The sequence below is a fragment of the Cherax quadricarinatus genome, chromosome 14 (genome assembly GCF_038502225.1).
Source record: "Cherax quadricarinatus isolate ZL_2023a chromosome 14, ASM3850222v1, whole genome shotgun sequence".
NCBI lineage: Eukaryota > Metazoa > Arthropoda > Malacostraca > Decapoda > Parastacidae > Cherax > Cherax quadricarinatus.
Window position 1 is genome coordinate 41,304,977 of NC_091305.1, and position 14,566 is coordinate 41,319,542.

A 14,566-nucleotide genomic window follows, 5' to 3' on the forward strand; every position below is an offset into this window, starting at 1 on the left:
GTTACAAAGCATGGCTTGCTTCTGCAGTGTTTTAAAAATTGAGGTTGGAGAGTTGAAGGAGGAGGTCTTGCTTCTCCAGGAGGAGATTAGGAGGCTGAAGTTCCACCTCAATGGGTCTGAGAGAGAGTGTGAGGTGGCTGGAGTTGTGGGGAATGAGGCTTCTAGCAGTGAGGTGCAGTCTGTCTCTCGCTGTGAGGAGGCTGTAGGTGGGGAGGTAGCAACGGCTACCAGCAGTGAGGTGCAGTCCAGCACCTGCTACAAGTGGCGAGTGGTAACCAGTAATGGGAGGAGAATCAGAATAAGGAAAGTTAAGAGTGAAGATCTGAAGGTAGGAAATCGCTTCTCTGTTCTTCAGGATGAATGTACTTCAGTGGCCAGTGAAGGTAAGGGTACTACTGCCCCTGCTAACAGAGGTAAGCGCATTCTTGTGGTTGGTGACTCTCAGGTAAGATATATTGACCGTGCTTTTTGTAATAGGAGTAAGATGAGAGATAGAGTGTGCTTCCCTGGAGCTGGTGTTGGGGACATAGTTAACAGGCTGGATAATATCATGTCAGGTAATGGGAACAAGCCCATTATTTGTCTCAGTGCTGGTGGAAATGATATTGGGAAGGGTAGGAGAGAAGAGCTGCTAGGTAAGTACAGGTCAGCTACAGATTTCATTTAAGTCTAAGGAAGGGGTCCCAATCATATGTAGCATCTTGCCTAGAAGGGGAGTAGGAAATGAATGGTTGTCTAGGGCAATTGGTGTAAATTGCTGGCTAGACAGATACTGCAAGGAACTTGCAATCCCATTCATTGACAACTGGAACAACTTTTATGGCAAAACATGATATGTATGCAAGGGATGGGGTACATCTCTCTGGGGCTGGGGTGGTAGCACTTGCAAACTCAATTGAGAAGGACATTGGTGAAATGCCTATGATTTTAAACTGATAGAAGATAGAGGTATGGGTGTGTGTGGGAAACAAGCAGGTTGCAACACTAGGGTTGGAATCAGTAAATGTATAAAAGGCATTCAGCATGAAGTTATAAATAAAGACAATAGATCAGGTCAGCAAACAAAGGGGGACAGCAGAGGACAGCAAGGGACTAGCTCCCTTAAGGTTTGCTATACTAATAGCAGGAGTGTAAGAAATAAGATAGATGAGCTAAGATTAATTGCAAGTGCAGGAAACATAGATATTATTGCTATAACAGAGACCTGGCTCAATCTGAAAGATAGAGAGATGCCCTCTGAATGTCACATACAAGGCTATAAATTATTCCACACTGACAGGGTCAACAGGAAGGGTGGTGGAGTAGCGATGTATGTCAGAGACAATTTAAATTGTTGTGTTAGACAAGATATAAAAGTAGAAGCGTCAGCCACTGAATCTGTTTGGTTACAGCTTCTCGAGGGTCGAGAAAAACTAATTTTGGGTGTGATTTACAGGGCCCCAAATCTTGAAAGGGAGTGCAGTAAACTTATATGGGACGAAATTCGTAAGGCATCTACATACGAAAATGTTGTGCTAATGGGAGATTTCAACTATAGACAGATTGACTGGAGCAATTTGACAGGAAATTTAGAGTCAGGTGACTTTCTTGATACGATCCAGGATTGTTTTTTAAAACAGTTTGTGACAGAGCCAACTAGAGGAAATAATCTCCTTGACTTGGTTCTTGCCAGTAGGGAAACACTAATTAATAATCTTGAGGTTAATGATGAGCTTGGGGAAAGTGATCACAAATCACTCAGTTTTAATATATCATGGAATTCCCCTAATAATGGCAATCAAGTCTCTGTCCCTGACTTTCGCTTGGCTGATTTCATAGGACTGAAAAATTACTTAGGTGGGCTGAACTGGAATGACCTGACTAAGGGTCAGGTAGGTGGTGATGGTTGCCGATATGATGCTTTCCAGGGCATAGTTCTAGCTGCTCAGTCAAATTATGTTCCAAATAGGGAAATCAGATCAAACAAAAATGATCCTAAATGGATGAACAATAGATTAAAATATCTGATTGGTCAAAAGAGAGGCATATATAAGCAAATCAAAAGAGGAGAGGGGCAATTAAGAAATCGATATATTCAATTAAAGAGAGAAATAAAAAAGGGAATTAGAAAAGCAAAAAGAGATTATGAGGTTAAAGTTGCAAGAGAATCGAAGACTAAACCAAAAGGATTCTTTCAGGTATACAGAAGTAAGATCAGGGACAAGATAGGCCCACTCAAAAGTTCCTCGGGTCAGCTCACTGACAGTGATAAGGAAATGTGTAGAATTTTTAACACATACTTCCTCTCAGTTTTTACACATGAGGATACCAGCGATATTCCAGTAATGAAAAATTATGTAGAACAGGACGATAATAAACTGTGCACGATTAGGGTCACAAGTGACATGGTCCTTAGGCAAATAGATAAATTAAAACCTAACAAATCCCCAGGCCCTGATGAACTGTATGCAAGGGTTCTAAAGGAATGTAAAGAGGAGCTTAGCACACCTTTGGCTAATCTTTTCAACATATCACTACAAACTGGCATGGTGCCAGATAAGTGGAAAATGGCAAATGTGATACCTATTTTCAAAACAGGTGACAGGTCCTTAGCTTCGAACTATAGACCAGTAAGCCTAACCTCCATAGTGGGAAAATTTATGGAATCAATAATTGCCGAGGCAGTTTGTAGCCACCTTGAAAAGCATAAATTAATCAACGAATCTCAGCATGGTTTTGCAAAGGGGCGTTCCTGCCTTACGAATTTATTAACTTTTTTCACTAAGGTATTTGAGGAGGTAGATCATGGTAATGAATATGATATTGTGTATATGGACTTCAGTAAGGCTTTTGACAGGGTCCCACATCAGAGACTATTGAGGAAAATTAAGGCACATGGAATAGGAGGAGAAATTTTTTCCTGGATAGAGGCATGGTTGACAAATAGGCAGCAGAGAGTTTGCATAAATGGGGAGAAATCAGAGTGGGGAAGCATCACGAGCGGTGTTCCACAGGGGTCAGTGTTGGGCCCCCTGCTGTTCACAATCTACATAAACGACATAGATGAGGGCATAAAGAGCGACATCGGCAAGTTTGCCGATGACACCAAAATAGGCCATCGAATTCATTCTGACGAAGACATTCGAGCACTCCAGGAAGATTTGAATAGACTGATGCAGTGGTCGGAGAAGTGGCAGATGCAGTTTAATATAGACAAATGCAAAGTTCTAAATGTTGGACAGGACAATAACCATGCCACATATAAACTAAAATGTAGATCTTAATATTACGGATTGTGAAAAAGATTTAGGAGTTCTGGTTAGCAGTAATCTGAAACCAAGACAACAGTGCATAAGTGTTCGCAATAAAGCTAATGGAATCCTTGGCTTCATACCAAGAAGCATAAATAATAGGAGTCCTCAGGTTGTTCTTCAACTCTATACATCCTTGGTTAGGCCTCATTTAGATTATGCTGCACAGTTTTGGTCACCGTATTACAGAATGGATATAAATTCTCTGGAAAATGTACAAAGGAGGATGACAAAGTTGATCTCATGTATCAGAAACCTTCCCTATGAGGATAGACTAAGGGCCCTGAATCTGCACTCTCTAGAAAGACATAGAATTAGGGGGGATATGATTGAGGTGTATAAATGGAAGACAGGAATAAATAAAGGGGATGTAAATAGTGTGCTGAAAATATCTAGCCTAGACAGGACTCGCAGCAATGGTTTTAAGTTGGAAAAATTCAGATTCAGGAAAGATATAGGAAAGTACTGGTTTGGTAATAGAGTTGTGGATGAGTGGAACAAACTCCCGAGTACAGTTATAGAGGCCAGAACGTTGTGTAGTTTTAAAAATAGGTTGGATAAATACATGAGTGGATGTGGGTGGGTGTGAGTTGGACCTGATAGCTTGTGCTACCAGGTCGGTTGCCGTGTTCCTCCCTTAAGTCAATGTGACCTGACCTGACTAGGTTGGGTGCATTGGCTTAAGCTGGTAGGAGACTTGGACCTGCCTCGCATGGGCCAGTAGGCCTTCTGCAGTGTTCCTTCGTTCTTATAAGATCAAGCCTTTATTGCAGACACTGGCTGTGCACAAGCTTTATCATGTTTATTAAAAGTTTCATTATAATTTTTTTAAACTCCATAATGGTCTGTTACCAAGGCTGGGTGATGCAAAGCAGAAAATGCCTTCACCATCACTCATTCAATTACCATCTTTCCAGAGGTGTGATGACATCACAGTCGGATTACCTTCTGACTGCACTGTCCTTGCCCCTCCTTCAGAGTGCAGACACTGCCCTTCCCACCTCTAGGACTCAAGTCTGGATAATTGATTTCCCTGAATCCCTTCATAAAAGATACCTTGCTCTTACTTCAATAGTGCAGCCATTGAAAGCCTCTTGCCCCCATTCACTCTTATTCAACATGCTCACTCAAGTCTGCTGGATGCTCAAGCCCCTAAAACTCAAAGCCTCTTTTACCTCCCCCTCCCTCCAGCTGTTCCTCATAGGACCCTTATTCCTCCTACCTTCTACCCCAAATTTATACACAACAAAGATAAATGATAATGTGGCAGAGTGGGATTGTGAAGCTAGGGAGGTGAAGGTATGGTTGACAGTTGGCACATCATGTTATGAAGCTCAGCTTCACTTGGGAGTACTTTTATAAGTAGTGGAGTGATTTGAATACCATATGGTTTTATTGTGGTTCAGTACTCTGGATGTCAGTCTCATCTTTTCATTTTCTTCTGCATAAATCATGACTTTTAAGTCATTTTTACAATGTTGTGATAATTATTCATATGATAAGGGTTTGTGTGCCAACATAAGCTGACTGTGTTGTGATGTTTCTTCCACATATTGTTCAGTACATAATTTTGCAGGATAGTACAGCTGCTTATTCTGATATTTTTGTTGCTGCTGCAGCTGGTAGGTCTGGGGATGTCCCCAATTGTTCTAGTGGTCTGGTGAGCCACAACTACAATGATGAATCACTTGAGCACACAGATAGTGGCATAACTTTACCCATTGGTAGAATTAGTTGTTTCAGATTCACTTCTATGCATGATATAACTGAGTATTTGTATTTTCTCAATGTTGGTTGATGAATTTAGTGAATATTTGAGATTAATATTCACATTTTCTGGTAGAAAATCTTCTATATTCTGAGAAATTCTCTAAGGATGTGTTTGGTTTGTGTTGTGAATAGAAATGTATTGTAGATAATTACTTAATACACTCATTGTGTTGTAAGTTAAGTGCATTACAAATAATATGATTCACTCCTTATATTGTGAGTGGTAGTAACTTGATACACTCTGTTTGCAAATGTATGGAGTGATAGGTTACTAAAAGCAGTTAAGTTTTTATGCAGAGAGTGAGGCTAAGGTTTGGGCATGTAGGAGAGGGGGGGGACTATTCTAAAGTGAAAGTAGGTCTAAGACACGGTTATGTGATGGCACCATGGTTGTTTGACATTTATAAGCGAGTTGTGAAAGAAGTAAACACTAAGGTGTCTGGGATTGAAGGATGTTGGATCTGATACAAAGTGGAAGTTATCCCATTTGCTCTTTCCTGATGGCTGTTTTTTGAAGGGATTTTGAATAAAAATTACAATGGTTAGTGCAGTTTGGGAAAGTATGTAAAGGAAGGAAATTAAATATGAACACAAAAAAGAGCAAGGTGATGAGGGTAACAAAAAGTCTAGACAGTGATAGATTGAATATAAGATTGGATGGAGGGAGTATGGAAGACATGAATGTGCTTAGGAATATGGGAGCAGACATGTCATCAGACGAGTCGTCGAAAAATAAGGTGAACCATGGTCGTCGAAAAATAAGGTGAACCATAGAATAAACAAGGGGAAGAAGTTGGGTGGTGTATTGAAGTGTCTGTTGAAACACACAAAAAGTTATATGGGTGTGAAACATTGGTTTTAAATACTGCAGTGAAAAGGCTAGTTAGAGGAAGTGGAGATATGTTTGAGACCAATGTGTGAAGTGAATATTGTGCAGAGAATTCAGACCTTAGACATTAAAAAGGTGATGAGGGGGTAGTTGAGGCAGTGTGGGCATGTAAGAGGATGGTAAGGGATAGGTTAATGACGAGGGTATATTAATCTGTCTTGGAAAATAAGAGGGGGAGGGTTTGTCCAAGGAATGGTTGGAGGGAAGGGTGCAAGAGGCTTTGAGTTTTAGTGGCTTGAGCATTCAGCAGGCTTGTGTGACTGTTAGAGTGCATGGATATTTTTTTTTTTTTTTTTTTTTAATGAATGTGCTGTTGGGGTGTGAAGGGATTCAGGGAAACCTGTTTGCTGGACTTGGCTCCTGGAGGTGGGAAGGGCAGTGTCTGCATTCTGAAGGAAGGTAATCTAATTTGTGATGTCAGCACACTTTTTGAAAGATGGCAGTTCAGGGAATGCTGGTGAATTACTTTTCTTCTTTTGGTCACCCTTCCTTGGCAGGAGATGTATGTTGAGTTAAAGATGTGCTAGGAATTGTAATAATGGTTAAACATTGGTAGTACAAGATATATGTTAGGAGTCTTCAATGAGTCTACTTAGGGACTACAACAGTGATTATATCTAGGGACCTACTAGAATTATGTTAGGGATCTTTTCGAACTACATTAGTTACTACAACAATAAGTATACCTAGGGACCTACTAGAATTTATGTTAGGGACAACAACACTAAGACCTAGACAGACCTTAATCTGACTCTGGGTACTGGCCTTGCTTTTTTGATGCCGTAGTTATTTCCAACCTCATTCCAAAGATGCTCCATTCAAGGGGGTGCCTTGATGTAATTAAAGGCTCTTGATCCATGGAATTAGAGCTACCTGCCCCTTCTGAATAAAGTCTCATTACCTCTCATTTCCCAGGTGCTGTATGACCCCTACAGGTTAAATGCTTCTTCCTAAATATAATAGTAAGAGGCTGGTGTCCATAAGTGTTGCTTAGAGACATTTGGTTTCTGTCATCACTTTCCCAGGTTATTATTCATCACTTTTGTTCACAGGTTGCAGCCAAGCATAAAGTGGAAAAGCAGAAAGCCGATGCATTGAAACTGCGATCCGAGGTTGAGCAACGCAAGAGACACTTGTTAGAGAAGCAAATGCAACAACTCAAGGTACAAAGATTGTCTTCTTTGTGGTTTGTGGGAAGTAGTGTGATGCTGCTATTATTTACTAACCAAATGTTTGATCTACTTGGGAAGATTAAGGGAGTTTTCTTGATGAAGATCAGTACTTGAAGCTTTTTGTGGAAGCTCTAATATCTTCCCAGCTCCTTCAAATGTGTTGCTTTTATAAGTTTATATTTGGCACTACAATGTACACTGTAAAGATTATAACAGAGAAGAAATACATAGATGTGTCTGTTAAAAGAACCACTTTGTAATCTAATACTGTTGGAAATTTATAGTAAATAAGTTTTAACTCTGTAATATTCTCAGCATTTATATTGTACATAGTCATCAAACATGAGGTCAAGTTTTTATTGTCTAGAGCTTTATGATATTTATCTAGAACTTTTATGCAAGTAGTACTGCTATACATATATAGTAGAACAGCCTCTCCTCACTTAGCGACGTACTTGTTTACCGACAACTCTGACTTACGATGGGTTCTCTGAGCAGTATACATACCTAAATAATGTGTATTAGAGCTGATTTCCTCTATTCTGTTTATTACAATATACAGTGCACTACTGTATAAACATTTAAAAATATACCTGAAATGTTATAAATGGTGCAAAGGTGACATTAAAACAATATCAAAGATGGTTGACATAAACCCACTACCATTATAGTATGCTCCTTGTTTAGTGACGAATTCGTTTACCTACATGATCTTAGGAACAGAACTCTATCGTTAAGTGAGGAGAGGCTGTATAACTTTATAATAATGTCTAGATGTATTGTGTATTCTGTGCATCTGAAATATATACTCCCCTGACCTGTGATACTGCCCATGATTTGTAAGGGTGTGGGAGTGAGTCAGAAGGAACGTGAAGAAAGTTGGGAATATACAGGCATTTAGTTTTTTTTTTTTTAACACGATGGCCATCTCCCACCGAGGCAGGGTGACCCAAAAAAAAAGAAAGTTTCACCATCATTTACACTATCACTGTCTTGCCAGAGGCATGCAGATATGACTGTTTAGATGTCCCTCTAAACTTCAAACATCCCAAACTTTTCCTTTAGAGTATAGGCATTGAACTGTACAGAACACGTTTTTATTGGGACAGTGTTTTTCTCATGGAAGAACTTGATTAAGTCAAGATATAATTATAGAATAAAATTTGTATTGGTAAATGATCCACAGACAATTAATTGATCCTACTAGAATTGAAAATACCCTGGATTTGGTATTTACAAACAACGAGGAGCTAATCAGAGACATAACAGTTACAAAAACAATATATTCTGATCACAACATCATAGAAGTTCAAATGAGTATTAACTCAGAGTTAGGGAACTGCACCACTAATGTTAGAGATGGAATGTTCAGTAAGTTTAATTTTAACAACCATAGAATTGACTGGGAAAAAATAAACCAAAAATTATCAGACATATCCTGGCAATCAGACCTGAGCACCCTAAATCCCTACCAGTGCCTAGAGAAGCTGAATACAGAAGCATATAAAGTATGTATGAAGCGTGTACCATTGAGGAAAATCAGAGGATCAGATATAAGAAAGTGTAGGAGATTTTACAGAAGAAGATAACGGGTTCCTGAATTGCTTAATTAAAAACACAAATATGTTGCAACAGAGGAAAGATAGCCTTAGCCGAGAGTTCACTGAATTAGAGCAAAAACTCAGGATGTCATACCTAACAGAAGAAGTATAAAAGGAACAAAGGGCCATACAGGATATTGCAAGAAACCCAAAATATTTTTATTCCTATGCAAAATCCAAACTAAGAACTACTTGTAGAATTGGACCATTATTGAGAGGAGATTTGTATACTGACGATGAACAGGAAATTAGTGATATCCTAAAAGAATAGTATGAGTCGGTGTTCAGCAACCCACTAAATGACAGCAAGGTAGAAAATGCAGAAATATTTTTCACTCCAGCAGAAGGCCGCGCAGACCAACTAACGGACATTAGTACAAGTTCTATAGATTTCGAAAAAGAAATAGACAACATGCCCACTCACTCAGCACCTGAACCAGATTCATGGAATGCTCTATTTATAAAGAAGTGCAGAGTACCACTAGTACGAGCCCTCAGTATTCTTTGGAGAAAGAGCTTAGATCTAGTTGAAATACTGGAGGCCATATAGAGTGCAGGCATAGCTCCTTTGCATAAGGAAGGTAGTAGAGCACTAGCTAAAAATTACAGACCAGTAGCCCTAACTTCTCACATAAAAATCTTCAGAAGAGTGATGAGACGGCAGATTACAAATTTCATTGACCAGCATAACCCGAACCAGCATGGTTTTAGAGCAGGATGATCATGCCTGTCACAGCTGCTGAATCATTATGACAGAATTACAGAGGCAATGGAAGAAAACCAAAACGCAGATGTGATTTACACAAATTTTGCAAAGGCATTTGACAAATGCGATCATGGAGTGATAGTGCACAAAATGAGGGCCATGGGCATTACAGGGAAGGTAGGCAGATGGATTTTCGGGTTCCTAACACACACAACAGAAGTAGTAGTAAGCAGAGCAAGATCCAACATTAATGAGGTCAGAGGCTCAGTGCCCCAAGGCACTGTCCTGGCACCTCTGCTGTTTCTCATCCTTATAGCAGACATAGATCAAAACGCCCATCACACTTTTGTATATTATTTGCAGATGACACTAAAATAAGCATGAAAGTCGCTACGGTAGAGGACACTGTAAAATTACAGGAAGGCATAAGCAGGGTTAACCAGGGGGCAGTGGAGAACAACATGACATTCAGTGGTGATAGGTTCCAGCTGCTTAGGTATGGAAAGAATGAAGAACTCAAAAGAAACACTATATACAAAACTCCAAATAGAATGAAAGGAACATGTAAAAGACATGGGAATAAGGAGTGTAGCAGGCATACAGGGAGTGTAGCTATGAGTTTTTTCTTGAATTTTATTGTGTTTCTTTCCTTCTTTATCACAGGGCTGGCACTAGTAACTTTCTTTGGGCCCATGGTGGCTTATTTAGCAGTTACAAGCACTAAAAAAATGAAATAATACAAAATATATCGCATGTATGCGTGGAATCGTCCTCAATGGCTTGTAAACAATGGCACACCTCCTTGTACATGGGCTCAGGCTGCGCGGACACGTTCGGGACGAATATCCTTAACTGAGTTTTTCATCATTAGCCGAGCCAATATTTTGACGCAAAAACGCATTGGTATCCGATTTTATCGCTATCTGATAGCATCATTAACTGAGGGTTCGCTGTATCTGAAGTTATACCCTGAGCTTTTGTTGGAAAAAATGTGATTCTCATGTTTTTCACTTAATGAACAAGCTTTTCTCTGGTCTCTATCTGAGTCATAAAGAAAGGGAAATTACAGAACTCTGTACAGTGGACCCCCGCATAACGATTACCTCCGAATGTGACCAATTATGTAAGTGTATTTATGTAAGTGCGTTTGTACGTGTATGTTTGGGGGTCTGAAATGGACTAATCTACTTCACAATATTTCTTATGGGAACAAATTCGGTCAGTACTGGCACCTGAACATACTTCTGGAGTGAAGAAATATCGTTAACCGGGGGTCCACTGTATATCCATTTCTTGAGTGTTTTCTGGGACTTGTAGTGTAATTCATTAGTCCTGTATTGACACACTATACAGGAATTTATTCAAAAGTTGACAGTTTATTTAGTATGCATTTATTTGCTTTCAGTGTTTTATCCATCTTTCTTTAACCCTTTCAGGGTTTCGGCCATACTAGTACGGCTTATGCCCCAGGGTTTTTGACGTATTAGTACGCCTAAATTCTAGTGCTCTCAAATCTAGCGAGAGAAAGCTGGTAGGCCTACATATGAAAGAATGGGTCTATGTGGTCAGTGTGCGCAGTATAAAAAATATCCTGCAGCACACAGTGCGCAATGAGAAAAAAAAAAACTTTGACCGTGTTTTTGGATTAAAACAGCAACTTTGCACTGTATTTTCGTATGGTATTTATTGTTGTATTCTAGTTTTCCTGGTCTCATTTTATAGAATGGAAGACATATTACAGAAATTGAGATGATTTTGACTGGTTTTACAATGAAAAGTACTTTGAAATTGAGCTCAAAGTAGCAGAAATGTTCGATTTTTACCAAAGTTCAAAAGTTAACAAATCATGCCAAGCGTCCAATACACGTCAATTGATGAGTCTAATATTCTTTCACAAGTGCACTGATATTATTTATACCATTTCTACACTAATGCAGTAGTCTGCATAACAGTAAATCTTCTATTTTTTGTAAGAATAAAAATTCTAAGTGGAAAGCCAAAGAAATATAAGAGGGGCCTGGGGATGTGACTAACGAACAGAGAACTTGTTATTTTAGTGCCAGGAATGTCTTTCTTGTTTATTCTGGACCCTATTTGGAAATTGGCATCTTTTGAAATTTGTGTGAAATTGGCAAAATTGCTACATTCTGACCACTTTATTGGATAGTTGAAATTGGTAAATAGGTGGTTTCTTGTACTCATTCAATAGAAAAAATGGAGTTCTAGCGAAATAGTTATGATCTTTGTCGACTAGTACAGTGAAATTAGCCGAAAATAGGGCTCAAAGTGGACAAAATCACCGATGCGTAAACATCATCGAGATTGCTAACTTCGCAAGAGCATAATTCCATAAGTTTTCCATCAGATTTCATACTTTTGGTGTCATTATGATCGGGAAAAGATTCTCTATCTTTTCATAAGAAATTTTTTTTTTTTTTTTTAAAATTTGGGGACCCTGAGAACAAGTCTCGGAGAGGGTCTGGGGACCCTGCAAGGGTTACTGGCTTTTTCTACAACAACACATACCAGAGAGACAGGCCTGTAGGTTTGGGTATTCTTCTTATTGACTTTTTTAAATATTTGCACAATGCATGCCATTTTCCATTTGTCTGGCACTTTGACCACTTGCAGTGAAATCATGACTTTCCAAAGGAAAGTACTTGTTTATGTGCACATTTACTTAGAACCATTTTTACTATTTTCTCTGGGTCTCGAGTTGGCTCGTGACCTCACCCATGTTGGATATGGGTCAAAGTGATTTATCGCTGGGACATCTTGCCATTTGGGGGTGTAGCATACCTTTTAGCCTGTTGCCCTGCAACTGAAGGCTCCAAAGCTCTTTCCTGGGGTGGCTGGAGATGTGGGCATCCTTATACGTACCTATTGTCCCTCTGTTCACCTATCAGTAATTAGGTACTCAGGTGTTGGTTGACTGTTGTGGGTGGGTGGTATCTTTGGGAAAGGGAATTTTAATATGCTTTATTTAGGGCTAGTGTGCTTTGAGGTGAGCAAAGGTATGATATCAGCTCTTAGTATGTAAATTAAACTAAAATTATAAATATTTTCTCCAGTATGTCATTCATAATATCCAAATATTTTCTTAATGCTAATTTATTTATACATTTCAGGTGCTTGTAAACAAATTAGAGGCAAACAAAGCTAACATGAAACCGGAAGAGAAGAAAGTTGTATTGGAAACTATCAAGTCCCTTCAGGCAGCCATTGAATCCACAAGGTCACAAGTGGTTGGTGGAGATGTACCCAAGAGTAAAGTCCAAGTGGACAGGGAAATCCTTGACACTGAATTAGAGCTGTATTCTGTTCAAGCAGAAGGAGGAGACATTACCAAGCTGCGGATCCAGCTGAACCAGCTGAGAGCACAACAGCAAGCTTCAGGATACCTCCCATCACGATCTGTTAGGCACTCGCCTTATGGATTGCCAAGGTACAATAGTTTTGTCTTTATTCACTGTTCAGTAACTGTCTTGACAGAAGATTACACATCAGAATTCAAGTGACCTTTAAAATTACAGAAGTATTATTGTATTTCACGGCTTATTAGATGCATGTTTTTTCCTCATACGTGTATCTCCAAAAGCCACCCTGCGTCCTATAAACTGAAGGTCAGTGACAGGAACTATAAGTTTGGGGTGGGGGGGTGGGCTGTAGCTCTCCCAGTTAGGTCTGATGCCGAGCCATTGAAACCAAAACAAGTCTTATAAGCTGCGTCTTATAAGCCACGTCTTATATGCCGCGAAATACGGTATACAAAAAAAGTTAACATACCTTCATGACATCAGTGTTAAAACAGAAAGTATAATGTATTAAATCTGCTACAGTATTTTGGAAGGAGGGAGTATGGAGGAAGTGAATGTGCTAAGATATTTTGGAGTCGGCTTGTCGGTGCATGGGTATATGAAAGATGAAGGGAACAAAAGATTTGGAGGAAAAAAGGTGGGTGATGCAGTGAGGCATCTGTGGAGACAAAGAATGTTATCCATGGAGGCAAAGAAGGTAATATATGAGAATATAGTGGTACCAACACTTTTTTTTTTTTTTTTTTTTTATGCAGGGTTTGACAAGGTTTTAAGGATCCCTAGTTTTATTGACAAGCTATTTACAGGTTAAGGATTCCTAACTTTATTGATAAGCTAAGAGCTGTTACCTACATCAGCTCATTTGAAAGCATTTTTATTGTTATGAGATATACAAGTAGGGAACAGGATGAAGTTGGAGCCATCTGTGGGCCAGCATTTTCATTTGATCAACTGACGTTATTTCGTTGACATCATTATGCTGTACGAATGTGTTCCATACTCGAGTCATCCTGGGTATATATGATCTCAGATGGAGTGATGTTCTGGAGAAGGGTACAGCCAGAGTGAAGTTGCTGTTTTCTGCCCGTCTTGTGGCATAAAAGCTTGTTTCACGCTGTCCTCAAAGTGGATCCAAGTGTGGTACTTTGACAATATTGGCCTTATACATAACAGTAAGGCCACCAACATCCCTCCTGTGTTGAAGGCTCTGCTGAAATGACAGATCTATCCAGGATGGGTCCAGGCGAGAGATGAGACGTCTTGCTCTGTTCTCCACTCTGTCAAGCAGTCGCAGATGAGAGGGGGGGCAGGCAAACCAAGAAAGTGGAGCATACTCAAGGTGTGAGCATACTTGTGCCTCATACAGAATCTTGCAACCCCTACTGTCAAGCAGATGCGAGATACGACGAAGTGCTGTAAGCTTCCTGGCTGCCTTGTTTGCTAGATTTACAACATGGTTCTTCATGGTTAGTTTGGAGTCAAATTTTACCCCAAGGATATCAACTTCTTCTCCAGGTGCCAACACCCTCCCATTCATCCTTACTACTGCACCAGCATCACCATCATGGTGCCTAGAGATGATCATCATTTGCATTTTCTCAGGTGCAAATGTTACTTGCCATCTATTTCCCCAAGCTGATATAGCTCTTAGCTGGTGATTGACGTAGCTTAGAGCAGCTGACATTTCTTCTCTTGGATAAGTGAATGTCAGTGTACAGTCATCTGCATATGCATGTGATTCTGGGATGAGATGAAGAAGGTCGTTGAAGTAGACATTCCATGACAATGGTCCCAGCACGCTTCCTTGTGGAACACTTGCCC

At 39.7% G+C, this 14,566-nt stretch overlaps 1 protein-coding gene across 7 annotated transcripts in view; it reads left to right on the top strand.

The window, feature by feature from the left end:
- Positions 1–14,566, top strand: part of swm (Zinc finger protein swm) — a 243,197-nt gene that overhangs the window by 195,189 nt on the left and 33,442 nt on the right. For all 7 annotated transcript variants that reach the window (XM_070084978.1, XM_070084981.1, XM_070084976.1 and 4 more), the window contains 2 exons: positions 7,002–7,112; positions 12,557–12,873. In XM_070084978.1, coding sequence (XP_069941079.1) covers positions 7,002–7,112; positions 12,557–12,873 — 428 coding nt within the window. The remainder of the gene's footprint in view (positions 1–7,001; positions 7,113–12,556; positions 12,874–14,566) is intronic.